Source organism: Vidua chalybeata, chromosome 8 (assembly GCF_026979565.1).
Source record: "Vidua chalybeata isolate OUT-0048 chromosome 8, bVidCha1 merged haplotype, whole genome shotgun sequence".
NCBI lineage: Eukaryota > Metazoa > Chordata > Aves > Passeriformes > Viduidae > Vidua > Vidua chalybeata.
In genome coordinates this window covers 21,579,274-21,605,005 of record NC_071537.1, presented here as the reverse complement: position 1 = coordinate 21,605,005, position 25,732 = coordinate 21,579,274, and the positions used below count along the sequence as shown (strand labels likewise).

The 25,732-nt window shown below is 43.9% G+C and overlaps 2 protein-coding genes and 1 long non-coding RNA gene across 18 annotated transcripts in view; 2 read left to right on the top strand and 1 right to left on the bottom strand.

Moving 5' to 3' along the window:
- DUSP13 (dual specificity phosphatase 13) overlaps positions 1-23,520 on the top strand; it is a 28,448-nt gene extending 4,928 nt beyond the window's left edge. The window contains exons 1-5 of one of the 8 annotated variants that reach the window (XM_053948851.1): positions 8,904-9,043; positions 10,117-10,201; positions 19,788-19,983; positions 21,102-21,322; positions 22,419-23,520. In XM_053948851.1, coding sequence (XP_053804826.1) covers positions 19,817-19,983; positions 21,102-21,322; positions 22,419-22,645 — 615 coding nt within the window. In that variant the 5' untranslated portion in view covers positions 8,904-9,043; positions 10,117-10,201; positions 19,788-19,816 and the 3' untranslated portion in view covers positions 22,646-23,520. Of the gene's footprint in view, positions 1-8,389; positions 8,418-8,664; positions 8,762-8,903; positions 9,044-10,116; positions 10,202-13,002; positions 13,063-13,949; positions 14,009-19,787; positions 19,984-21,101; positions 21,323-22,418 lie in introns of those variants that run through there. The other 7 variants (XM_053948856.1, XM_053948848.1, XM_053948849.1 and 4 more) reach the window with 7 other exon arrangements.
- LOC128791310 (uncharacterized) lies at positions 614-8,911 on the bottom strand. Its single transcript, XR_008432023.1, has 4 exons — positions 8,834-8,911; positions 4,370-4,461; positions 3,193-3,321; positions 614-1,671 (listed from the first exon to the last, which is right to left on the bottom strand). It is a non-coding gene; the product is annotated as an uncharacterized LOC128791310 (long non-coding RNA).
- Positions 23,521-24,943: 1,423 nt separating the features above from the next.
- Positions 24,944-25,732, top strand: part of DUSP29 (dual specificity phosphatase 29) — a 63,973-nt gene continuing 63,184 nt past the window's right edge. For 4 of the 9 annotated variants that reach the window (XM_053949522.1, XM_053949515.1, XM_053949521.1 and 1 more), the window contains exon 1: positions 24,995-25,395. The gene's annotated coding sequence lies outside the window, so the exon portion shown is untranslated. The other 5 variants (XM_053949524.1, XM_053949516.1, XM_053949518.1 and 2 more) reach the window with 5 other exon arrangements.

Here is a 25,732-nt window from a genome sequence, read left to right as displayed (position 1 = left end):
TAGCATTTTTTTTTTGCATAAGATTCACTTAAAGCAGAAGGTTCATTTTTCTGGCTGTTCCCCATTGCATCAGGGACGTAGTGCTGAGCTAATCCAGGGAGGCGTCAAGGCGCAAGCTGTATTTAGAGTCAGCCACCTGCTTGGGAACATCAGGCGGCAGAAAGAGCCTGCTTCAGCAAAAACCTCCCCTGTGCATTCCACAGCAGCGCTTCCAGCAGGCACTCCCTCCTCTGCCTGACTCTGCATGAGGCCTCCACAGGGGTCAGCACCTGAAGACAGACTCTGTCAGCCCAGGAATGCTCTGAGCCTGGCAATCCCTCTGCCCAGGAACTGCCAGATATTTTGGACAGCTGCAAGGTGGAATTAAATCACGTGGGTGAAGAGTGGCCTAATCTCTACATAGGCAATATGTAAGTGTTATTTGAGGCTGAGCTGTTCTGAAGGGCTGGGGAATACAGTACTCATTAACATATGCTGTCCAACTTTATATAGTTCATTGCCTTAATTGCATTGTCTTAAAATAGACTTAAGATTAGCACAGAAGAAAGCAAAAGGACTATCCATTAAAGAAAGAACCTACTGCACAGAAAACCAATTAAAAAGAGAATGAGACTCTCTTTATTGCTTTGTATTAATTTATAATTGTGCAACATATAGATTTAAAAAATGCTACAGCATTTACCATACAAAGCACAAGACAGGGTCATGATCCTGAGCAGCCTTAAAATTGAATAATAATTGGTTTTTACCTTTTTTTGGTGTAATTTTAACTAGAATGGAAATTGTCACATTAAAAAGTATTCTGATTTTGGATGTATATATGACAACTTGATTTGCAGTTGAAATTTTGACAAATCTATGGGTATTCTGAATGACAGCAGACTTCACTATTTCTGAAAACTGTGAAGATGGGTATTTCACTCTGAAGCATAGAGAAAGCATGCACGCATCTGCATTCAACATGCCTAGTGCCCAGTGTTATGCAAAACAAGGGTTTTTCCACCATCATCAGGTTGCAAACTTGTTGAAATATATAGAAATTACAATAATTCCTACAGGAGAGAAGCAGGGGAAACTAAAAACCCTGCTGATTGCCCACTGATTACAGCTAAAGTAGCCATTCTTTTAGCTATGAAACAGCAAAGCCAAAAAATGAGCTAGGTGACGTTGGGGAAATAATCTGCATTTACAAAACTTGGTGTTACAGATTGCCGCCTGCTTCCCGGACGTGTCCCTGCACCTGCAGGCAGGAGCGTGGCAGGCGGCAGGTGGCCCTGTGCCCTGCAGGTGGGGACACGCGGCAGCACGGGGCCCTGCTCGGAGCCTGGCTGTGCTGAGGCAGAAGCCACAGCGATGTGCGGTGCTTCGCTGAGCTTCTGCCTTGGCCACGAGAGTGGGAAACCGACCCTTGCCTTTCCGGTTAAACCTGTAACTACACTTGGAAATGAACTCTTTTACTTATTAGAACCATGTGCAGAAATAAGGATTTGTAGAATTGAACCTGACAGGTGGTACAGGCAAAGATTTAAGACAAAAATCACTGAAATTGTGTTGTCTTAACAGCAACATTTGATTTTAGACAGCCTTTTAAGTGCAGTTTCAAGACCTCCTTTTAATGCCTGTGAATATACATGTTCCAAACTCCTCTTGAATGTTTCTTTCAGTCACATTCTGTTTTGTAAAGGGAAAGAAATGGTAGAGAATAAAATGAAAAAATATATAGATAACAACAGTGTGTATGTGTAGTAAGGAAAAAATGAACTTTGAGAACATTCAGCTAACAGAAATAGAAATGTAAACAGGTTTCTTTGTTAATGGAACAGCTGATCACTATTATCAGTTTAAATACGAGTTACAGACTGCAAAGAGTGAAACTGGAAGTTGATCAAGAACTACAGATGGAATTTTCTTTATTGTGCCAACTTCAACAAGACAAACAGGAACAACACCTGAGAATAAAGTTTCATGAGCTCTTCATGATATAGAAATGAGGAACGGGGAGAGTATGTGCATTTAGGGCCCAACCCAGTACTCAGTGAAGTTAATAAACAATGGGTGTTTCTGTTACTGAGCAAACCCATGCCAGCATCAGAACTTGTGCCAGAGCTAAAATAACCCAGGCCAGTACCATATATTGTCACTTCTTGTTTCTGTGGAACCATTTATGTGCAGTTTCTGAGCAGCTACTTGGAAATCAAAGATCAATATAGAATTAATGCTGTATTTTGTAAGAACTATATCTCTCTATGCCTTTATCAGAAATCTGATGTTCAGTGTCTTTAAACAAGTGAAATATATCATAAAATAAAGTAGGGATGGCTGACTTAACATGATGACTTTCATATTGGAGGACTTTGAAGTTGTCAACAAACTGATTATTAAATATTTGTCTGGCTATCAGCCATTGCTGATAGACAAGGCCAAGGCCAAGACCTTTTGGATTTAAAGTTACAATGTTTTCTGAAGTGCTATATAATAAGCAGCTGAGGGTGCAATGTGTAAAATATCCTGCAGAAGTCAAACTTCAAGCTGATCTTAAGCACGCAGGTTTATTAACTGGAGTTTAACTGGATCAGCAAGGCTAATATCACGTCAGCAAAGAAACATCGTAAGTTACAAGCTATGCTAAAACCTCAATGTGTTCAACATACATATTTCAAATTCAGTTACAGAAGGATCTGAGCTACCTCCTGAGGTGAATTTTTGTAGGGTGTTTGGGCCAGCAGTCTTCAATGTGATTGTAGCCAACAGAGGTCAGTAAAACTTGTTAAACTTATTTCTTTTCAAAAGTGAAATACTTTGGAATTCTGCATTTCCAGATATGATTATATTCAGAAATCGCAACCTTTTAGCATTCTTCTACTACCTTACTTTTTCTTACACCTCTCAAAGGGGAAAAAATATCTCAGAGTGTGGTGGGCACTGGGCTTTACAGACAGGAATACATTACAAGGCAACAAGATAACTTGAGCTACTTGTAATCATAAGCTTTCACAGAAGACACAATCTACTTTGACCTTGTTGCACATTTCTATACATTCTGTGTACATTAACAAGGGCAAATGGTGAGTCCCTGTCCCAGTGGTAAACTGCTGCTCTTACACAGCACTGGCATTAAGCAATCACAAATTACTTTAGCAGCATTAACTAAATGTCACTCAACCACTCAGGTAAGCCTAATTATCCACTTACAGACATTGTCTTCATTGGCACGTGGGAAAACAGAAGGATCCTGAGCGATTAGGAGTGACCAACAAAACCATATCCACATCAGTGGCAAGGATCACACATGGTGTACTAGTAATCATCAGAATGTATCTTCTGTCACAGGAGAGAAAAAAGAAAAGCAATTAAACAGAAGACAGTTTTGAGGTCTCAGTCAGAAATCACTAATTTTTTTTTCTGTATTAATTTGTCAGCGTACACAACAAAAATAACTAAAAATAGTTACTTTCTCATTTGAGATATAGCCAAAAGCTGCAAACTATTGCAGACACATGCCAGTTGGCAATTTACAAAGCCTCATGCCATGTGTTTTCCTCTGTTTCTGGACTCAGATCTCTAGTAACAAAAACCAGTTCTTGATTTATGAAAGGGCTGTATGTAATACCCTGGAGGCTACTTAATCTGAGCTGCTGTAAATTGGATCTCTCTGAGATGAGATGAGATGCGAGTGAGGCAGAAGTACAAACTTATGCAATCTGTGACCATAGCACTATTCCGTGCAGCCTGGAACAGCACTATGTGTACTCCTTTCTGTTTTGAAAGGAAAAATCTTTATTTGCTGTGTTCTTAGAAAAAGCAGATCTGCTTCCTTTATGCTAGTTTACCTATTCTGCCACTTACCTCTAGGCAATGCTATCCAAAGAGTTACCCAGTCGTGAGGAATTGCATCAAGCTGCAGGATTGACATACTGAACTAAGATACAGTATACACCTATGTAAACTCTAAACTCTTATGAAATTAAAAGAACACAAAGCAACAAGGAGAAATGTCAGACAAACAATCTGAATATGAGATAAAGATGAAAGGAACATGACCTAAAGCTTTGGCATCAAATTTATTTTTCCTCTCTGTTTAGGGTATAGAATGTTTCTGAATTTTGCATGCTCCTGTCATTCCTCAATCAATCGGTTAAATGAAGGCAGCAAATATGCTGGGTACTCCTCTGGGATACATTCCTAATTTGCTGTCCATTCTGCTCATTAAAACTCAACTCCAAGAGAAAATAGGCCCTTAAAGGTCTTAAGTATATCCCTGGACACCAAAAGATGCTAACCTGTTTTGCTGATTGGAATCAGCAAATGAAAAGGGGAAAATATTGCCCAACCCACACAAATCACTCAGATGGAGACAGTTTTCTCTTACTGGTGACAATAGATGCTTAATGGCTGAGGACTTTCCAGAGATAACTTCTTCCTGCCATGCCCTCTGCCCCGCTCTGTCTCAGCCTTATGGACCTGCAAATGCAATAAATTTTCAGCCATAAATTAGACATTTCTCTCATGCTCAAAATTTCCTGTTCCCACCAAAATTCTTATTACTTGAACACTGCTGTGCCTCTAGCACTAGTGAACACGGAAAGAGACAAGTTATTTAATTTTAATGGAATATTTCATAAAGGAACTGCTCTTTAAAGACTATTCTGCTGGCTCAGAAGGCAGTTTTCTCCCAGTACCCTGTCTTATGTCAATGTCTCACCAAGGAGAGGGGACTGTAAAGAAAAAAAATTGAAACTTCTTTTTGAACTGTTGAAATGACTACCTAAATTGGCAAGCTAAGCTAGACCACCCCAGGGTAGTTCTCATCTTAGAGCATTTGTTTGGAAAATAAATTTTAGTTTTAGACTGACGTCCTGAACATGCAGAGGTAAAATACCTGGGGAAAGTTGCTGGTGGCAATTCAGCATCTCAGCAGAATTCTATAGCATTTGCCCAGAGTTCACTTGCCACATGCATGCATTTCTGGAGAAGGTAATGCAGTGCTGCATCAGAACACCGAAGCTGGGGCCACACTAGTCCTTGTGGAAACTCCCACCCCAAACCAGCAGTGTAACCCAGGGTTGAGTTTGCCCTCCTATTTCCAAAAAGACACGCCTGTCAAGGACGGTATGGCCTAAGAGGCACACATTGCTGGCAGGCTCTCAAGTGTCAAAATAGAACCAGCGCTGCCAGCCGCACAGATCCCGTGCTTCGCAGGCAACACACAGGCAAGGAAAACAATCAAGTTGTTGGGTGGATAAAGCGGCTTCCCAGGATTGCTCTGACCATGGTGTGATTGTGATCAATCCACATTGGCAAGTATCATCTTTTCACGTGTGTTTCGCCTCCCGCAGGCTGCCTGCGGAGAGCAGCTCAGGCAGGCTGATGCATGCTTGTTATTGCCGGCGTAAATATCTCTGCCTTGTGCTATTGTGGCACAAAGCAGCTGGACCATTTGAAAATCATTTAAAAAGCACTATAAAATTAGGGCTCCAGTGCTCTTATTTTATGGCTTTCATGAGCAGCCATTGCCTAGAGAGAAATTATCCTCTTTATTTTCAAGGCTAAAGGTTCTTTTAACATTCATCAAAATCAAAGTGCACCCTTGGTAACACGTTGAGCTGTTACTTATTTAGTACAGACTCTTTACTTTCTGCATAATATCACATTTGAGATCTCAGTTCTTCATATACAACTCATTTCTTTGTGTCTGCTGTTGTTTTCACCAAGTGAATTTGCATAGTTTCAAGAGAGGCTGGATCATGCCCTGAAACATATTCTTTCCATAATTCCTTTTTTTATTTTTTTTAATGGTTAGAACAACAGCCTGGAGTGTTTTTGTTTCTGATCCTTCTATAAGAATGGCCAATTACCTCTTAAGCAATGGATCTGCACAGACCAATTAAGCACTGTAAGAGAAAGATTTTCAAGGGCAGAAATAATACTTAGGTGCATAACCTGATAGACTCACTTTGAAACACCTCTTCCCCATGTATATAAAAAAACTGTCTTTGATAATTTTCTTTTTTTCCATTCTTGTTTTCACAGACAGTTTCTTTACCAAACTGGAAAACGGTGAGTGAACCAAAGCAGCATGAAAAAATGCAAACAGTACAAAGGGAAAGCCATTCTTTAAAAAAAGAAAAAAAAAAAAGAAGAAGCACAGCTGTATCAACCATACTCACAGCTCAGATCTGAAGGGCTTAGGAAGAGACACTGCATGAAAGCATCTATCAGCCACAAAGGTGGCAAGTGGGGAATGGTAAGGCCCTGCACACGCTCTGTTCTGCAGCTCTAGAAAACCACTGTGTGCCCCTCTGTTGTTTAATCTACCTGACGTTTCTCTAAGAGACTGGTCACCTTATTATCCAGACATCAAATACAGACTGAAGATAAACATTTCCAAAGTCATAACCTTAGCTCTGTTCTCACGGTTCCCTCTTTGGCTAGGATTTTGTCTTTATGTTCTCTGGGGACAGCAGGCTCATTCCTGAGCCAAAAGGCAGCACTCTTTCAGATCCCGGCAAGGGGGGTATTTGATGCTGATAGATCCTGCTGTGAAAGCATGTGTAGCCACATAGAGCAGCTGTAAAGTCAAGATGCACCATCCTGCCTGGAGGAGATGTAACCAGGCAGAAGGCAAGGCTGCCTGTGTGCAAGGGGAGCTCTGTCACCATACCAGCACCTCTGAGAGCAGAGGGAGTTTGAGTTTTTAATGACAGAGATTTCGCCTGTGTCACCCAGTCTGTGATCCATTAAGGGAATGGTTAAGCTAATAGAGGGATGAGATGAAGTTACTTGGTAATCACTATTGTTTATGACCCTAGAAAGGCAGAAAATGGGACAGGCATGACAGACATCTTTATGGAAGAAGGATGTGGGACAGACATTAAGTAAGTCAGGATAAGAAAAGCACCTCAGCTCTGTGACACATTTTTCTGTTCCAACAGTCAGCAACCACTTTCCTGTGCCTGACAGTCTCAGAAATAGGGAGAAGGGCCCAATTAAGCTCACATAGCTATAGGCCCCTGGATTTCAGATCAGATCGGGTCTTTTGAGTTAAGACTGCCCTATCCAATCTCAGACCTTGCTTGTGGCAGTAGTGAAAAGTGGCAGGAGAAGAGCAGAGGTCAGTGTAGCCCTCTCAAGACCTGATTCAGCATCATGAGTGAGATTATGCCACCTGTGCAGGGGGTTCCTCCCTTTGGAGCTGATGTGCACATGTGTTTGTTCCCTCTCAGGCATATACACCTTGACCAACAGAATAAAAATTAAAAACTCAGAGTTTTTACCCAGTAGAATAGAATAGAAAATCCCTTAACCCAGTAGAATAGAAATAGAAAATCCCTTCTACACAGTGGTTTCAAATTCCTGGACAGCCCTTGCTTTGTAGATAAACTACCTATAGTGAATGGTTTCTCAGTATTGTTTTCTCTATAAAAGATAGCAAATTGACACTTGCAGTCAATGCTTTAGTGCTGAAAGGGGAGGATTTTCCTTTCAAGCACCGAAGGGGAGCAGGTGTCTAGACAGTGTTGTTTTCTCCATACACACATAGCTACTAACACCTCAGTCTGTAAAGGATTGCTCACCTCACAGCTAGAGCAGGATTAAGCATACCCTGGAGCTGTTTTGACCTAGATGATCAGTTGCTGAAAGCCTGGCAAAAGGACCCAGGTTGTAGGATGTCCTGCATGAGCTAAATTCAAAGTAATTTCGTGTTCAGTTTAAACTATTAATTTCAAGGAAGGCTTAATCTACCTTTAAATAGCAGGTGGCACCATAACTCAGAGGTGGGCAGCCAAAGGGCAAAGGAAGGCTCCTGGATGCTGGCAGTGTTCTTGTGGTGTTGCCAGCAGCTGCAGACCTTTCATCACTTGTTTTCCTCACAAAATGAAGCTGCTAATTGCAGAAGCAAGCTGGGACCAAAGTAATTTTATGAAAAGAAGCAATACAAGGAAGAATATCTTAAAAATCCAAGTAGGATCAGAATCTGGAAAGGTGTGAAAGCATTAGGATCTGTTTTACCATCATGTCATGGGACAAGGGTGTTCCTGCCCAGGTGATGGGCATCCATGTCATCAGTTCTTTTCCCTCACCATCACAAGAGTTGAAAGCTGCTTTAAGCATTTTGCTTTTGCTCCTTCACTCTTGATGCCTTGTCATTCTCCTCCATGTTGTCACTGTGAAATGAACCTTGGTTCATAGTGAAAAATATATTGCCAACCTGGGAGGAGATTCTGGATGTTTGATGCCCATGTTACAGAATTCAGTATTTAGTAATGAGTAGTGTGGACACAGCATTCATAAGGCAGGTGGGAAAAGAGCCAATGCAGGTTGGACCTGAAGGCTGGCTAGTTATTCATTCTCCATCAGGCCAGAGCAGAGCCTAGAGGAAGCCAGCATAAGAAACAGGACAGCTGTGTATCCTCCAGGTTTTGACTTTAAACAGATTGGCTACTTCTTAAACCTCTTGATACTTTTAATTAGTATAGACTGAACAGAAGAACTGCTCCTAGCACAAAAGTCCCTAATTGCCCTCACGCCCCCAACAAACACCTTGCCTCCATCAGTTCCAAGGAGGGGTGATGGCTGTGAGGGAAAAAAAGAGAAGGAGGAGTGAAGGCTGGGTGAGAAAGAAAGGTGAATGGATAGCTGAGGAGCAGGCTGGATAGGTGAGAAGGAAAGCTGGATGGGTGAGGAGCAGGCTGGATGGTGAAGAGCAGGCTGGATGGTGAGGAGGAAGGAAGGCTGGAGGGATGAGGAACAGGCTGCATGGGTGAGGAGCAGGCTGGTGCTGGAGGAGGCTCTGGGGAGGCCACTGCCATGACAATGAGCTTTGTCCCCTCACCAGACAAACTGCAAAGGCACTGATGAACGTCCTCCATGTCTCAGTGGGGGCAGGCCAGGCCGGGCCAGGCCAGGCCAGGCCAGGCCATGCTGGCGAGCAGTGGTGTGGCAGGGCCAGGACCAGGGCCCGGACCCACTCAGGGTCTGCGCAGTGCTGCCATTCACAATTAACTTCTACCAGTTAATGAGCTCCTGGTGCACAATAATCTTTGTGAGTTTTCCACAGCTTTCTTTTATCTGTCAGAAGAATGCAGGGGGACCACCATACTGGCTGATGAGGAGGAATGCCTTTGGGTAACTCAAAACCCCCAGCCAGTATGGTTGTACTTTCCAAACCAATTTCTGTTCCTGTAGAGGGTTTATTTCCTTTAAGAAAAGTATTTGAAGTGAAAGCAGCTGGGGAGAGAGCATGAAGAGCACAGACTCCTCCATTCCAGCCCTCTTCCAAAGCCCCAGCAGCTCTTGTGACACCCATTGCGTTGAAGGGTCAGTTTTCCCAGCAGAACAGGCAGGAGGGACACTGATTTCACCCCACTGCCCAGCCCAGCAACCCAGTGCAACAGCCTGTTAGCACCCAGGCATGCCCTCCTGCCCTGCTGCTGTCCCTCGTGTTTCCTACTGTTCCCAAAGGCCAAGCAGTGTCCTCTGGCTTGCCTCTTTTTCTACCATGGCTGGAGGAACGGGGAATGGGAAGAGAACCGTATTTGGAAGAAGACAGTATAAAAAACTAAAATAATCACCCTAATCACCCTGTTTTTTACTTTAGCTGAGTGCATTATGTCTTGGACTGGTTTGTCCGACAGATTTTTGCCAGCAGAACAAAGCCAGGCCAAACTGCATGGTGTGCAGGAAAAAATGAGCACTGACACAGGCTTCTCTTACACATGAAACCTGCATAGGAAAGGATGTGGTGTAGATATTTTGATGTATACACCCAGGTCAATACCAAACTAATTAATTACCTACATTTCACATTTTTCTTCCATCCAACGTGCACAGTTTCTTGTAAGTTCTCCCTTTTAATGCCGGTCAGGAGTGTATTCCGTTCTGCGATGCCCATCGCTGTGTATCTTTAAATCTCCCAACATTGTTTTTTCCTGCCATCTTGTGGCAGCAGGAAAAATCACAGCGTTTCACTAGCCGCAGCGCTGCCCGCTGGCCTAAGACAGGGGTTGTCAGTAAAACAGTCTAATCTATAATTAGATTAGTTGGCATCACTGCAAAAAAATACAGTCCCTCTTGCATATTTAAAATAAATTTTAAATTATTGACTGATTTTTCCAGCTCCACTAGTTGATCTTGTAGCGAGGGTTCTTTGGTTATCCCAGAGCAATTTGTCTATAAGGAGCAAAGGAGAGTTGCATAACAGGTGAGACTTAATCATGTTATGACAAGACTTCATCAAGTGAACCCTAAATATTTTGAAAAGGCTCCTTTTTGCCAGTGTTGCTCTCAGGTCTTCATACCTCCTTAACAAAGCCATCTTTGTTTCCTATCAAACTATAGAAAGATCTTGTCTGATAGGCAGGTAAAGCTTTTCCTTGTACTGCAGCCACTATTGCTGTCTGGTCTCTCAACGTAAACACCACAAAACCTGCCCAAACATCCTGCATTATTTGCTTAATTCTAAACCAAAACATTTTCATTATTTAGTTAAAAATGCATGTAAGATTTATATAAGACTGAATCTAGGTTCCTGGCTTTTTCCTCCTTTTCCTGCAATTGCACAGAGGATTTTTGAAAATAAATACTTGTGATTCCAACTCTCCTGCCACAATAGCTCTTCCCACATAGTTGAGGTAAAAATATTAAAATTATATATGATAATTAAAAAATATTAAAAAATAAAAATGCCAGTATTTTCCCTTAAAATAAATGCAAAATTCAGAGCCAGTAAGAAAAACTAGTCACTACTTGCTAAGAAAATTTCCAGCCTGCAAAGAGAGTGCAAATAAAAGCTTTTCAAAGCTTTGTTCATTTTCACTAGCATCCACAAAAATGTCTGCTTGGGATTCCAGGCACTGGAGAGAAAGGATGTTAGGGCTATTTATAGCTCACAGGTGACTCCCGTTGCCATTGTACCTGAGAATGTCGCAGTCCTTAATGCATTCCTGCTTGCAGCAACTTTCCCAGGCAGAGGACAGCCTTGCCAAGGCTGTGCTGGAGGCTCGGAGGTTTGCTTTGGGAAAATGGACTGTTAAGTTTGCGGTGTGTTCCCAAACTGTTTGTTGTAAACCACCTGCAGCAGGCACAACCTCCAGCAAGGACACGCTCCTTCCTTCTACCTCTGCTCAACTGTCCTCTTGGGAGCCCTGAGGCTGCTGCTTTGCTGGAGGCTCTTCTCCCCTCCATCACCCTACCTACCAGTCTTGCCATCCACCTACAGTCCACATCAAGGGCATGAAACAGAATCAGAAAAACAACAGCATAAAACCTGGCAAGATATAGGGAAACCTGGCAGTAAAGTGAAAACACTCTGGAAAAACTTGCTGGGAGAAAACAACCCTTGCTTCTGCCCTGCCTGACCAACTGCAAGGCTTGCATAGCCTCAGTCTCAGAAGTGGGGCAGCACCGTGCTGCCTGCTTCTCACAGAGATATTGCAGCAGGGCCAGGCAGGGAAACTCCTTCCCAGTGACCCTGGGACAGGCCGTTCCACAGAGCCGCAGCACGTCCCCTCTGCCCTTGACCCCTCATCCCTCACAGCCTGGAGAGGCAGCTGCACACCCTGCTTTGCCCACAGCCCCTGATGAGGCAGTTCCTACTTCCCTCTGATTTACCTGGCACCCTGATACCAGGGAGGTACAACAGAAAAATCACTCGTATTTCTTCAAATTTAAGGTAAGAAATTAGGAGCAAATACCCATTAGACACATAATTAAAAGTTGCAAGTGACAGGAAATCCCAGTTCTTTGTCTTAATATCTCCTTTTAATTATTCTCATATGCTCATCAGTGGTCAACTCCTTTGTGACATACAATCACTCTTCTTAAAAGATGACTTAATCAAAATCAAATAATGATTTTAAAGTCAGCAGTTGAAAAAAAATCAAAATAATAAAACATTCCACTCTGCCCCAAAACAGCTGAGAATGTAGCTGGAAAGCTCTATGATATGCCTGAAAAACTCAAGCCCCAAAATAGATCTTCCACTGTAGAATTTTGAAGTTTGCTCTTGATTCCATAGCAAAGAATTTGTACAGCTTTGTCAACCTTAGAAAAAGGTGCCTTTTTTGTATGTACCCTTTCAAGAAAGGCAAAGCAAGGAGAGCACTTCACTGCTTATGTTAAAAGTGCAGGGAGAGACAGCTCAAAGCTACCCCTGCCAAACAACTGAGGAATATCAAAACCTCTTTCTCATGCCTTCAAATATTCTGAAATCTTGCAAACTTGACAGTATTGTCAATTTTGTATTGATAACAGCAGTCAGATAAAAATCATTTGAGGAGTAAATCAAGGAGAAAAAAAAACCCCTTTAATCCACAGTCACACAAATCCATACTGCCTGCAGAAGTGAAAGTGCTTTGGAGCCCCTTTTAATAGCAATATATTAACATCCTTGTTTGTCTTTCCTGAAGCTTGCAAGACATTATTTCCACACATCCCTCTCTCAGTCTGGCCTCTTTGACACCATTTTTATCAGAACTGACCATAACTTACACCTATCGACAGCCGGTGACACCAATGAAGTCTTGGCACAGCACTGGTTGTGACAGCACTCACTGAACTGTTATCAATATCAAGGTCATTTTGTTTTTCTTGCTCTCACTGCAGCTGCAGCTTCTCTGCCCTCAGGGCATAGGCTTCCCAAGAAAGCTTTCTAAGCTCCTCAGAAGCCACAGCCTCTCTGCTCCATTACTGGTGTTATGTAAGATTAGAGTGAAGTTTCTACTATTAGAAGCAGTTTGCTGCATGGTGATTGTGTGCTCCCCTAATTACAGCATCCAGCACAGTTATGGCTGCTGGCAGCAGGACTTAAGACTAGACAATTTTAATTCAGGGAGAAGCATTAGCACAGCTGAGATGCATCAAAAAAATCAGTAGTTTTGGGGGGCTTGAATTCCTAGCTGTACCCTGGACAGGAATGCCCCAGAGGAGAAATAAAGGGCAAAGCATCACCTTAGGCTCGAAGATATCCACAGACAGTCGGAAATTTTGCTAGGAGCCTGTGGAGGGCAGCGCTGTCTTGCTGGGGATGGTTTATTCCATAGCTTAGAGATGCCAGCTGCTAAGGTAATACTTCTTTTTTTATCTCTTTTGAATCTGAAAGCTGCAGATGCAAAAGCTGGCGTCATGCCACAGCCATGACCTGTCACTGCCAGCAGGACTCCCCATTTTTCCAAGCAGTGCCTCCATTTTTAAGCCATCCTTTCCTGCAGAGCCTTAGCCGCATGCGTGGGCAAGTGCTTCTTCCTAGGCTGCGTGACTCAAATAGGAGGGTTGGGGGAGGCGGGTGGGGGGGAACACAAAGGTTCTCCCCCTTGGAATTACAAGTTTTGGGAAAATATGTGCAGGTCTCTTACATTGCAAAGAAGAGGAAATGCTCTCCAAGAGCGCTTCTGTAAGGTAGCACCCTCTTCCCAAAAACTAGCAAGGCACAGGTGAAGCTCACCCCACTGAGCTCAGCGAGCTCTGCCCCTCCCGGGATCTTGCCTTGTCCAAGGACAACAGTGGCTCTGTGACCTGGGATGGGGCTGCAGGGAGGCCTCACTGGGGCTCCCCACCTCACTCAGGGGCCCCTCTGAGCTGAGATGCTTGGGGTCCACCTCCACCTGCATGCCCGTGTCTGGCCATGCACCCCCTTGTCTTCCCACTTTACCTGGGACCTGCCTCACCATCAGGAGCTCTTCTGGCTATCCAAACCCTGTCTGAGGCTGATACCTAGCACCTGCCCTGCCCTGTGATTGCTCCCTCTACTGAAATGGCCTTGTGCATTCCTGCCGTCCCCATGTGGAGCCAGTTCCTGTGGGGCAGCACAGCAGCCCTCCAGCACCATGGGCAGCCCTACACAGGAACAGGAGGGCTCACAAAGGAAGGAACCTTTAGCTTTCCAGCCCAGCTCAAGCCCCTTGCAAGCAGAAGTTGGTACCTCCAGCTCAGTTTGGAGAAGTGACAGGGCACAAATGTACAAGGCCGGATGTGAATAGAGATGTCAGGAGGGAGACCAAGCAGTGAAGAGGTGAGAAGACTCCGATTTCCCACCCTGTAAAACATGGTTGCCAGTGTAGGGTGAGGGGCATCTGCAATCTGAGCTGGGCTGGGCTGAGGGGGAAGCCACTGAGGAGGCTTGGAGGGCTGCTCCTGCTCTTTCCTGATGCTGTGGTTAAAGGGTGGGCTGTGCTTTCCAGAGCCCTCGATCTGGCAGCTTTCCCAGGTAGTAAATTCTCTTAAAACCTGAACCAAACAGAGCTTTAATTGTACATTCTGCTTTTCTCTTCACAAAATAATGGCAATTGCATTTATACAGTGCTGCATTGAACATGAACCGGCACTGAGGCTGAGGGACCGACTCTGCTTTCCATTATTCAGGGGCACTGTCTCTTATGAGACAGATCAGAGTTTGAACAGTGAGCTGGAGCAGTGAACTTCTACTATTCCCTGCTGTTTGACTGTGGGCAAAATAAAAGGCCATAATATATGATGCAGTCAGCCAAGAAAGCAATATTGCTCTGCCATGTGCACAGTCTACACCAAGACAAGTCCAAGATCTCATTTCTAAATTCCCATAGGTACCTCATTTAAACCATCAGCCATAACCTGCTTCTCATTTTCAATACCACTTGGTATTAGAGCTGCAGTGAACTGCTGGTGAGAGATTCTAATTCCTGCAAACAAGCCCCTGTAGGCCTGCAAGGAAAACAGAGAGTTCCCCTCTCGGTTGCCTGCTAGGTTCCCATCTGGCTGTTTTAACTTTGCTGTTGCTTTTAAATGTGCTTGTTTCTGCACATGAAGCTTTCAGCTCTACCTCAAGAGACTCCTGGGTTCTCTTAGCGTCAGATTCTGACCAAAGTGTAGAGACACAGACTGGGTCCTCTTAACAAAAAGGAAGATCATATTTCACATTACAGTATCTAAAAGATTAATTCCACTAACATGATCATTTCCTTGTGAAACACACTTCTTTCCATCTGGAATTTTCCATCAGGAGGACAAAGAACCATAGTGTTACACACTACCTGAGAGAAAAGAGCAAGGAGTGTAAAAGATGAGTGCAGACATGCTCGCTGAGAGAAAAGAGAAGAAAAAACAGAGTAGACAGCATTTTCAAATGCATCAAGAGGGTGTTTTTAAATTTTTTTCCCGTTTCACATGAATTATATTCTGACCCCATGCTTTGGAATTTTGAACCATCTAGTTTGTCAGGTTTTTGATACAGGGAATTTAGGATATTTGGCTGCAGGATCTTTCTGTATCACATTATTGTTAGGTAGTATTTGTGCCATTGTAGTATCCACAGGCCCTTCTTTGCCTGAGGCTCTCAATAATCTCATGTAAGGACTTGTTACTGAAAGACACCTGTCCCCATCTGGGCTATCAGCATAACCACAGGCAGAGCTGTGCCAGCCAGGAAGGTGCTAGCAAAAGGGAAGGAGGAAAGATGATTTGGGTCCAACTAATATCCTGTCAGACTCCTCTTGGGACTCCAGGCATTCATTTATTCTCTCTACAGTTCAGTTCCATCTTGAGGAGACAAGGGAACAACCATGGCAAAATGGCAGGAGGCCCTGTTACAGAAGTGAAAATTTGGGCTAGGCAAATAGGTGGCTATTCAGTCTGTGTTCACTGTTAGTGAAATAAAACATATTTTTCTCAACCAGGAGCAAGCCATTTAATGTTGTTTTAATGTTTAAAATATTTTATGCAATGCAGGAGAACAGATTCCAAAACAAAGAGTAACTGAATAGAAAAATGGAAATGGTATTTTTTTTTTAAATAACAAAATTAACTATTACATATCTACAATATTAGAGTGTTTGTGTTTTTACCCCCAAAACTTTGCTGAGTTTTTTTTTCCACTAGAATCTGCAAATGCAATACAAATCTATTAAATGCTTTAGCCAGTTCAAGTCACTGGGGTGGCGGGGGGGTTGTGTGGGCTTTTTATTTTCTTTTTCTTTTTTTTTTTTTTTTTTTTTTCCAGAGATGTTCAATAGAAAATGGCAATCATTTCCACCATAGAGAAAGGAAGGAAAAAGATAAACCAAACCAACAAACCAAAAAGCTTTGCAGACTGTAGTATTCAAGTGGCTGGACAATATTGGGGAGATACAAAGCTCCACTAGGTTGTTGTAGACAAGGTTCTGGCATGATTGAGTCCCTCAGGAGCTGCACCCAGCTGCATGCAAACAGCATGGAGTCACCCACAGCCCTTCCTGGGGGCTCCGTGCAGCCAGGCAATGTCACCCACAGCTACCTCCAGCCTGGACCTCCAGGGCAACTCCTGAACCACTGGGGAAACCCAGGCTCCACAGGCCAGACAGGGATCAGAGCTGGCCCTGACCATTTGGGCTGTACCCCAGTGCTCCAGGTGGTTGGGAAATGATGCAAAATGACAAGGCAGTTTTAAAGCTTGTGTGCTACCTTGTATTTTGTGGATTGCCATTAAAATCTCTGTCCAGTCTCAAAAGTCTCCCATAGGTTGAATTTTTTTGTTTCTGTTGTTTGACTTTTAAGCAGAACAAAAAGGAAAGAAAGATAGAAAAAGAAAGAAAAGAAAGAGGAAAGGAAAGGAAAGGAAAGGAAAGGAAAGGAAAGGAAAGGAAAGGAAAGGAAAGGAAAGGAAAGGAAAGGAAAGGAAAGGAAAGGAAAGGAAAGGAAAGGAAAGGAAAGGAAAGGAAAGGAAAGGAAAGGAAAGGAAAGGAAAGGAAAGGAAAGGAAAGGAAAGGAAAGGAAAGGAAAGGAAAGGAAAGGAAAGGAAAGGAAAGGAAAGGAAAGGAAAGGAAAGGAAAGGAAAGGAAAGGAAAGGAAAGGAAAGGAAAGGAAAGGAAAGGAAAGGAAAGGAAAGGAAAGGAAAGGAAAGGAAAGGAAGATAAAGAAGCTAATGAGATGGCTACAGTTTAAAAGAAAAGTAATCCTATCCAACTTGCATGGTTTAGATCTCTGCAGAAAATGTTAGTGACCTTATAAGACAGAAATTTTTCCCTCAGGTACAGGGATTCCTGCCCTCCTGCTGTCACTGACTGTTTCCAACTAGAGCAGCTTCTGGGAGCAACCCAGAGGGAGAAGCTTAGAGAAATGTAATCAGTGGCAGCACTTTTGCTACCTCTGCAGTATCTTAAAGTAGAAGGTGGGGGGGAACCTTCACCAAAGTCCCTGGCCTTCAATTAAAAAATTCATATTGCTTTCCTCATTAGTCAATCATGTGCTATAGCTATTTCCAGGCTTACCCTGAAGGCCCTGCAGAACAATCCAATTTCAAGGCAGTGCAGCACAGGAGGGAGCTGTGTTCTTGGGAGGAGCTGTGCTTGTGTTGACACAAGGAGCTCACTTGTCTGACATTAGGCATGTGAATAAAACAATGTTGGCACACCTTTTGGAAAGAGGATTGCTCTATGAAAGGGAGCTCTGTTGTGAAGCATTTCCCTGGCTGCAAAGTCAGAGTCACCTGTGAAGTGTCACTGGCACCAAAATGACTCAGTTTTGGGAGAACCTCTTCAAAGTCAGATCTTGAACAAGTGGCCCAAAATCTAATTCTCTTTGGTCATCATCCCCATTACTCTAACTAACTGAGAGGCTACCATAGAAGTTTAAAGCAGCAGGGTCTAGGAGAATTGGAAGTTTGGTATCCATCTGCTCCACAACTTCAGCCCTTAAGCATTTGAAGCAACTCAGAGTCAGCCACACTCCTCGAAAATGAGCCTGTGGTCCTATGAATCTCCTGATGTAGAAGCTGTATTATCTTATTCTTGATATTCTTTAACTGCTTCAGCTTAATGTTCTGTGTCGGTGAAAGTACAAACAGGTCATCGTGAAGATGCTGGCAGTAGTTCTTGAGCACAGTGCATGACTTTCACAAGGCAGCAAAACTTGTTGGGCAATGCACAGTATCTTTTTCTGTACTATTCTTCATGCTAATCTGAGCTAGGATTGCACAACATACTCCTTTACCAAAGCTCTTGATCTTATATTATCTGCCCTGAAAAAATCGTAGGCTTTTATCTCTATATTTCTCTCTACTTCCCTGCAGTTCTTTTCCTCCATCATTAAAAGTAAAACCAGTCTTCTTTTTCTATGTCTCCCAGAATTTTTATTGTGCTTTTCATATCTTGCTTATTAAGTAGTTACCCTAGGGAGACCTCTTTCTTATTGGAACATACAAAAAGCTATAACTGCACTTAACACTTGTGGGGAGGAGGAAGGAGGAAGGGGCAAAGGAAGCAAATTTAGACTGAGGTCTCAGAAATATATGTGTATGTTCAGTAATATGCCTCACATCAACTCCACTTCCTTTTCTGTAAGCAAAAATATATTCTCCCTTGTTTTCTGCTTATTCCCCAAATCAGCTTACACTGTTAAAAATAATGTACGTGGACAAACTTGTTTTAGGAGCAACATCCATATGGCTGCTGCTGCTGTGGGGCAGGGGACAGACCAGATGACTTCTGAAGGTCCCATCTGCACTTGTTTTCTAAAATTGTTGAGAAAATAAAACCAAACTTTAGATTTAGGCATTCAGGCATTAGAGTGGAAGCTGATGCCATATCAGAACAACCTTTTACCCTACTTTGGGAAGAGTTCTAGTGTGCCTTCCACATTGATTATGACTCTAGTAAGAACAAGCAAGCAAACAAAGCTCATGAATATTTTCAGGGGGCAAGAACAGCAATTCAGGATAATGTGATCCAGGCAGGAGAAACGTTCCTAAAGTCTCAGAGAAGGGAATGCTTGGATATCTTGCTCTTAACTGAGCTTTGCTTCCAGCTGAACCATCTGACCTGGGCTTGCTGGGTCTAAACCAGCAAACAGCTTTGCAAAAGGGTTGCCCATATTCCACGGCATGATTTGTGATGGTTCACAGGTCTGTGATCTCAGAGACCTGTGAGGGAGCCCTAGATGGGATTCTCAACAGGACAAAAATGCCAGAACTTTTAGCTCTATAATTTCAAAAATACTCTTTTTTTCTCACATCCTGGGTAAGTACCCTGCCCATCAGACAAGAGAAATGGCCCTTCTCTGGAGCGAAGTAGCTATCACATTATTTAAACAAAGTGGAACAGCTCCCAGAGGAGAGATTGAGACAGACAGGCGCAAGAATACCAGTATAGCTAAGTGTCCAGGGATACTCAACTGAGAGAGAAAAAACTAGTTCAAATCCTCTCGATTTCTCTTTCTATACCTACAGACAAATACAATATTTATATGTTTATAGATGCATGTGAAAATCCTTTCCTATGTATACATGTATGTATGTGTGTAGGTGTGTTTAAATACATCATTATAAATGAAATAGAATTGTAAGTACACTCTGTTTATATGCGTGTACACATACACCATACAGATGGTGCTCACATATACATCCTAAGACTTTCACCTTGGCCCTAGAAATTTTGTAAGTATAATTCAATTTAATGATGCATTCAAAAACTTCTGGTTTTAACTAATCAGAATCAAGTGTACACAAATACTCTGGTAGCACTTCAACAAAAAGAGAAATGTTACCTGTGCCCACAGGGTTCATCCAGTCTGCATTCAGGTGATGCAGATGTTCTTTACCAATAGTGTTACTTGACAAGAAATTAAATCACATTATCTTATGCTGCTTTCTCAGGGGAGAAATTATATGTCTGTAGAGTCCTACCCCTGAGTCAGTCCTGCTCTCTGGATGCTTTTAGCAACACCTGCAGGCCCTGATGCACACACTAGTTCTAATAATGTAATCCTATTTAGAGGGTAATGAACAGGTCTATTTTCTAGGGAATAGTACTTCTGTATGAACATTTCCTTTCAATTCATTTCAGAAAAGCTGTCTCTGATACAGCCTGAGTGCATGCAAAGGAGCAACGAGATGCCTCACACCAGAGACTCTTCATCTCTGACTAGCAGCACTTCCTACGAAACACCGGCACTATCAGATCTCCAGCAGCTTCTGTGGCTCAGAGGAGGCTCTGATAATCATGTGGACCAAGTCTGGCCAAATATCTACCTGGGAGATGCGTAAGAACATATAGTCCTATTGTTAAGCTGTTATCAGTCCCTGGGAGGAGGAGGAGGAGGAAAGGGTGTGGTACTACTGGGGAGCAGCTTTTGGGTCTTCAGGAATGTTTTTGTGACACAGGCTTCCAAAAGTGATGATGTAAAGAGCTTGGATTTCAAGAAACACATGACATGCAAAATGGTGACTTACTCATAGCTTGTCTGACTTAGTTTTTTATATTCTTTGAGCCACCATGGATATAGCAGGGTAAAAATTATTTGTATTCTAGACTAAAGCCTTCAAAGAACCTATGCCAAATTGATGCCTATTCTGAGACGCATTGTGTGGCCTGGAAACTGTGCTCTAAGGCAGCAGAAAAGAGGCCAGTAGCCCTAACATTCAAATAGGGGCAGCAAGATTAAAACCCAGAAGGAGGAAGACTCAAATTAATTGTACAATAGTGATCTTGACATTCCAAATCCAAGCTTTCTTTCAAAGATGATAAAACTGAAAATATCAAACATGAATTTTCATGTGAATACGTTATTCTTGTGACCAATAATATTTATTGCTATTTCCTTCCAATTGGATTACCGCAGACTACCTATATCATTAGCTAATTTTCCCCAGCTCCTCCTCCTCATGAATGTATCAGTTAAGGTTCAGAATTTTGTAGAATGCCTATAGTCCTAGTTTATGGTGAGAAGTGGGGTTCACCTAGCTGGTGAACACAGTGCATCTACTTCATGTCCAAACCAGGACCAAGGTGTCGCTGCATCTGTGCGAGTTCTCACTCTTGAGAAGAGGTACACTACCAATGAGAGATTAGCTCGAAAATTTCCTAAACAAATGTTTAAGGAAAATCTTGACCATTTTATACAGTAAGCTACGTTCCCAGGGATTGTCTGTTGGGAAGCATTTGCTTAACTGACAGTATCCCACTGGCAAGTCTGTGCTCTCACTGCTCTCCACACCTCCATATCACATTTTTTCATGCGCAAAGCACTATGTGCTTCTTGAAATTTGCTCCTCTGTAAGATGCAGTTCCTGCATCCTTCCACAGGCACTAACTTTAAACCATGCTATTTTTGCAGAATGCTAGGAGCGTTGCCAATGTGCCCTTCATGTCTTTCAACAGGTGGGCTGCTAGGAGCAAAACTACACTTCAAAGCCTCAACATTACTCATATCCTTAATGCAGCAGATGGACCATATAGCATCAACACGGGAGCCAAATATTATGCAGATCTGCAAATAGAGTACTATGGAGTAGAAGCATTTGATGATCCTTCCTTCGATTTAAGTATCTTCTTCTATGATGCTGCCAATTTCATAGGCAAGGCCTTAAACTCTTCAGGAGGTAAGAGAGAAGCAAAGATAAGCTTTGAGAGGAAACTTCAACACAAGCCAAATGACTTTTCTTTGCAATAACAGGCACCAACAGAGCTTAGAATCAGCATATGGTTCAAGGCAGCACATGCAGAACCACCAAGCAGAGGGTGGAGAAGGGTGCCTATGCCATGTGCTGCAGGGAAGGTGGCTGTGCCAGGTCCCTAGCATGGGGGAAAGAAGGGCAAGCTCTGGGACTGGAGTGTAGAGGGAAGGGCAGAGGCTAAGGCAGTGCAGATGCTGTCCCATGGGCCCATCCTGTAGGGATCAGTGGGATCTGTGTGCTTCCACATGTCCCTCCCACCCTTTGCACACTGACAGGGGCTCCAGCTGGGGATCCTGCCCTGCATGCTGCTCCTGCTCCCTCTGGGAGCAGCGGCACTTCAATGCTGGCTCAAACGCTTCACATGCTCAAGTACTTTACAGAATTGCAGCTTTATTCAACCTGTCTATTAAGCTAGAGAAGCAGCAGAAGTTAATGAACTAAGTCAAAAACTACAAGCCTGACCTGCAGCCTGCTGAATTTTTGTCAGCAGAGTTTGGATTATGGCCTAGTTATCATAATTTCCATTTGTTCCAGAGTTTGCTCTGACTCTGACTGGCTGCAGGATCTGCTGCTTTCACTGGAGTGCTTTATTAAATCCTCAGTTATAGCTCACACTGGACTGCTGAGATACAGTAAATTACAACTCCATTTTTACAGGCAGACTATCCCACAGAGTTTGTGGGACTTGCCAGTGATCACAGGCAGGGCTGGGCCAAATTTTTCTGCCAAAACTTTTTTTTTTTTTCCACAGAAAACTATACTAACAAATTTAGTCACAGAAAGCTTCTCCTTCCACAGAAAATTTCAACTATTTCAATCTTAGGCCTAAATTAGATGCAGGAGGTTAGTATGAAATACCACCTTGCCTGAGAGATGACCTTCCTGAAAGCATTAAGATCCACTAATTGTCACCATTGCTTTCTTAACTTGTTTCTACTATTTTTTTCCTCCTCCCTTTGTCTTTTCCACTTTAGAAATAGTAAAGCACACTCACCTTGCTGTGCCTTTTTTGTTCATGCAGGTAAGGTGTTTGTTCATTGTGCCATGGGAGTGAGCCGCTCAGCAACTTTAGTGCTTGCTTTTTTAATGATCCATGAAAACATGACACTTGTGGATGCTCTAAAGACAGTGAGTGCTCACAGAAACATCTGCCCGAATTCGGGGTTCCTCAGTCAGCTCCGGGACTTGGACATGAAACTGAATGAAGAGAGGAAAGGAACCGGAGCATCCGCCACCAAAGGCTTGTAAGAAAGTATTGCTGAAAGAAAGGGGACAAAATCTTGTTTGAGTTGCCTGTATCTCTTCTAGATGAACTGCATTTATAAATACAGGACACAAGTTTATGGGACACCAGGATGCATGTTATTAATAAAAATAGATTTTGCTTGATCTTTCCATTTTGCAAAGCCGTCCTAGATTTATATTTACAATTGGCTGTATACTCTATCCTTCACTCTCCACCTTAAAACATTGTTGTCTGCTAGCTTAAAAGAAAAAAAAAAAGAAAAAAAAAGAGAAAGAGATCAGGTTCCACTTCAGAAATAGCTGTGTTTCAGTAACTAGTGAAGCTCATATCACTTTATGAAGTGTTAGGCTATTTGAGGTGAAAGATGCCATATTATTTATGCTACAGTAATGCTTAGAAGTTTTCTTATGAACCTGCCCCCCCACCCCTTCACTCCCTGTATCTCAGAGGGTTTGTATTTTGAGACTTGAATCTGGCACTGGTTAGTTCTTGCTTTTACAATTGGTGGAGCTCCTGAGTTGGGGTAAGAGGTTGTTTAAAGGCAGAGCAGCTGGGAAACAACATAAGCCACTCTAAGAAATTATTCCAGGTATCTCTACAGGCTTTTCATTTTGGCTGTTCATCAGAGCTTTTTTCCTCCATGTAAATATATTTCCTTGAGAGGGCATTCAAATATTGTTAATATTCTGTACTAAAAATCATCCAGGAAATCTTGCAGAAAATGCTTCTAAAGAAGAAGGTGGGTTCCCAGCTAAGGCTGGTGCAGGAAAATATTTGACAAAGCTCAATGTATCCCCAGTTTGTCTGGCAGTTCAAAATTACAAAACTTGGTATTTTTTTTTCTCAAAAATAAAAGATTATTAACATTGCAACATCATATTCTGTGGCATTTGCTTTTGTGAGGTGGACTGAAGTGAAAACTGAAGACACACAGGAATGGCAAGGGAGGTGTTGACAGGCATCAGGCTTTCATCTTTGTGTCTCTGGGCCACCATAAGAGCACTCAATAGCTACTGTCATCTGATGGATCAGTGCTGCCTGGAAACTATGTGAAGCACATCTGGCTTTTGGTTCCCAGCGGACAAACATTTGCAGCACAAAGCCAGCTCCGAAGCCAGCTGGGGATGGCAGTTTGTATTCCTAGTACCAAACTCAGGAATGCAGAGGCATGAATACTCCCCACTATGTGAGCTGGCTACTCAAAACAGCACAGCAGCACGGGAAAACATTCCTTACCATTTCCAGTATTGTCTACAAGGTTAATTTCTGCCTTCAGGACAGACAACTCAGCACCTTTTATATTGCTCTTAGGTGACACCTACATCTGCTCTGTGGGCCACAGTATAGGAGTCAGAGCACAAAGCAGAGTATTTTGCATTGAGGATCTGACTATCATACCAAGGATGTCTCAGGGGGTTTTACTTTGGACTAACCCTGTAGATTGGACATCCCTGAGCAGCAGTAGAGCAGTACTGGAACATTTCTTTGCTTTAGTTCCCTGCATAAGAAAACTTCTTCATGAGCTTTAGGGCTGCTGTGCAAAGGTAACAAAACCTCAGTAAGTAGAAATAGCCAAATTAAAACTATGCTTCACACTCAAATCAAAATTTAATATGCATGTTTCCATTACAACTTAAATCTAACAAAGTGATTCAAACTTACCAAACAAATCAGGGAAAACCCCCCAGTGGATCTGTCTATAGAGGTGCCCCCAGCCTCAAGCAGAACCACATTTTCTTATCCTTCCCCCTCTCGGAAGCAGGAACGAGGCCAACCAGCCATTTTTGGGCTGGAGCAAAGGGCAGAGCTGAGGAGTCAGTGGGGGTACTAGAACAGGGGCAAATGAAACACATTTCACAGGACACAAACTTGCCACACTTTTAAAACACTGGTTGGTACAACTGGAAATCTGGAGCTTACGCTGATGGTAAAAATACTGCAAACACAGCAAAGTAACACACAGAATGAAATTTCTCAGGTTGCGATGCCTCGCACGCGGTTTTTCTCCCAAAGGCACGCTCCGCATGCCACCCCACATCCCATCTCATCCCGCATCCCACCCCACATCCCATCCCACCCCACATCCCATCCCATCCCATCCCATCCCACCCCATCCCACATCCCATCCCATCCCGCATCCCACCCCACATCCCATCCCATCCTATCCCGCACCCCATCCCGCATCCCACCCCATCCCGCATCCTACCCCGCATCCCATCCGCGCCCGCGGCTCCGGCTGCCGCCGCCAGGTGGCGCGGTCGGCCCGGCGCGCCCCGGGCTGGTCGGGAGGGTGCCGGGAGGGTCCCGGCGGGGCCGCGCCGAGCGGCGGGCGCTGCCACCCAGGTCCGAGCCCCGGCCCCGCCTTGGCCGCTCTGTTCCGAATTCGGGTCAAACCCCGGGGAAACCGGGGCAGACGATGCGGGGGCTGTGCTCGGGAAGGGGCTCGCCCTGTCTCGGCGCGGGCGGCCCGCGCCGCCTGGTAGGCTAGGGCAGAGCAGGACGGACCCGGCTGCCCCCCACACGGGCTAAGGCCAGCCATCCCCTCACGGCTCACAGCTGGGCTGAGCAGCAGCTGCCCCGCAAGGAGCAGCCCTGGCACCCCCCGCTGGCGGGGCAGCCCCCAGGCCCCGTGTCCCGGCACCGGCCGCGCCCCCGGCCGGTCACAGCCGCTGGCACCGCCTGAGCCCCGGCCTCCTCCACAGCTCTGCCCCCGCAGCTGCCTCACCCGGCTGCCGCTGCAGGTCCAAACAGGGTAGGGGAGTACGGGTTACAATTAACAGAATTAAAAATAGGCTTTGAATAAACTGAACACCCGGAGAGGCTAGAAATTTGTTGTGCAGGTGGCACGTTAGGAGGAAGGTGAGTGGTATTATTCAGACAAAGGTAATCCAAGACACCGCAGCGCGGGAGCTTCGACTACCAGGCAAGTACCTTTAAGCTTGTTTACAAAGCAAGCCCGGTGCTGTCGGCGCCTGCACCGAGCAGTGTAAGCCCTCCACAGCCAGCTCCGCCAGCAGCGAGCCCCCGGCAGGGCCAGGCCAGAGCAGCGGCCGGGCCCTTGTGCTCAGGAACCCCAGTATTTGTGAAAT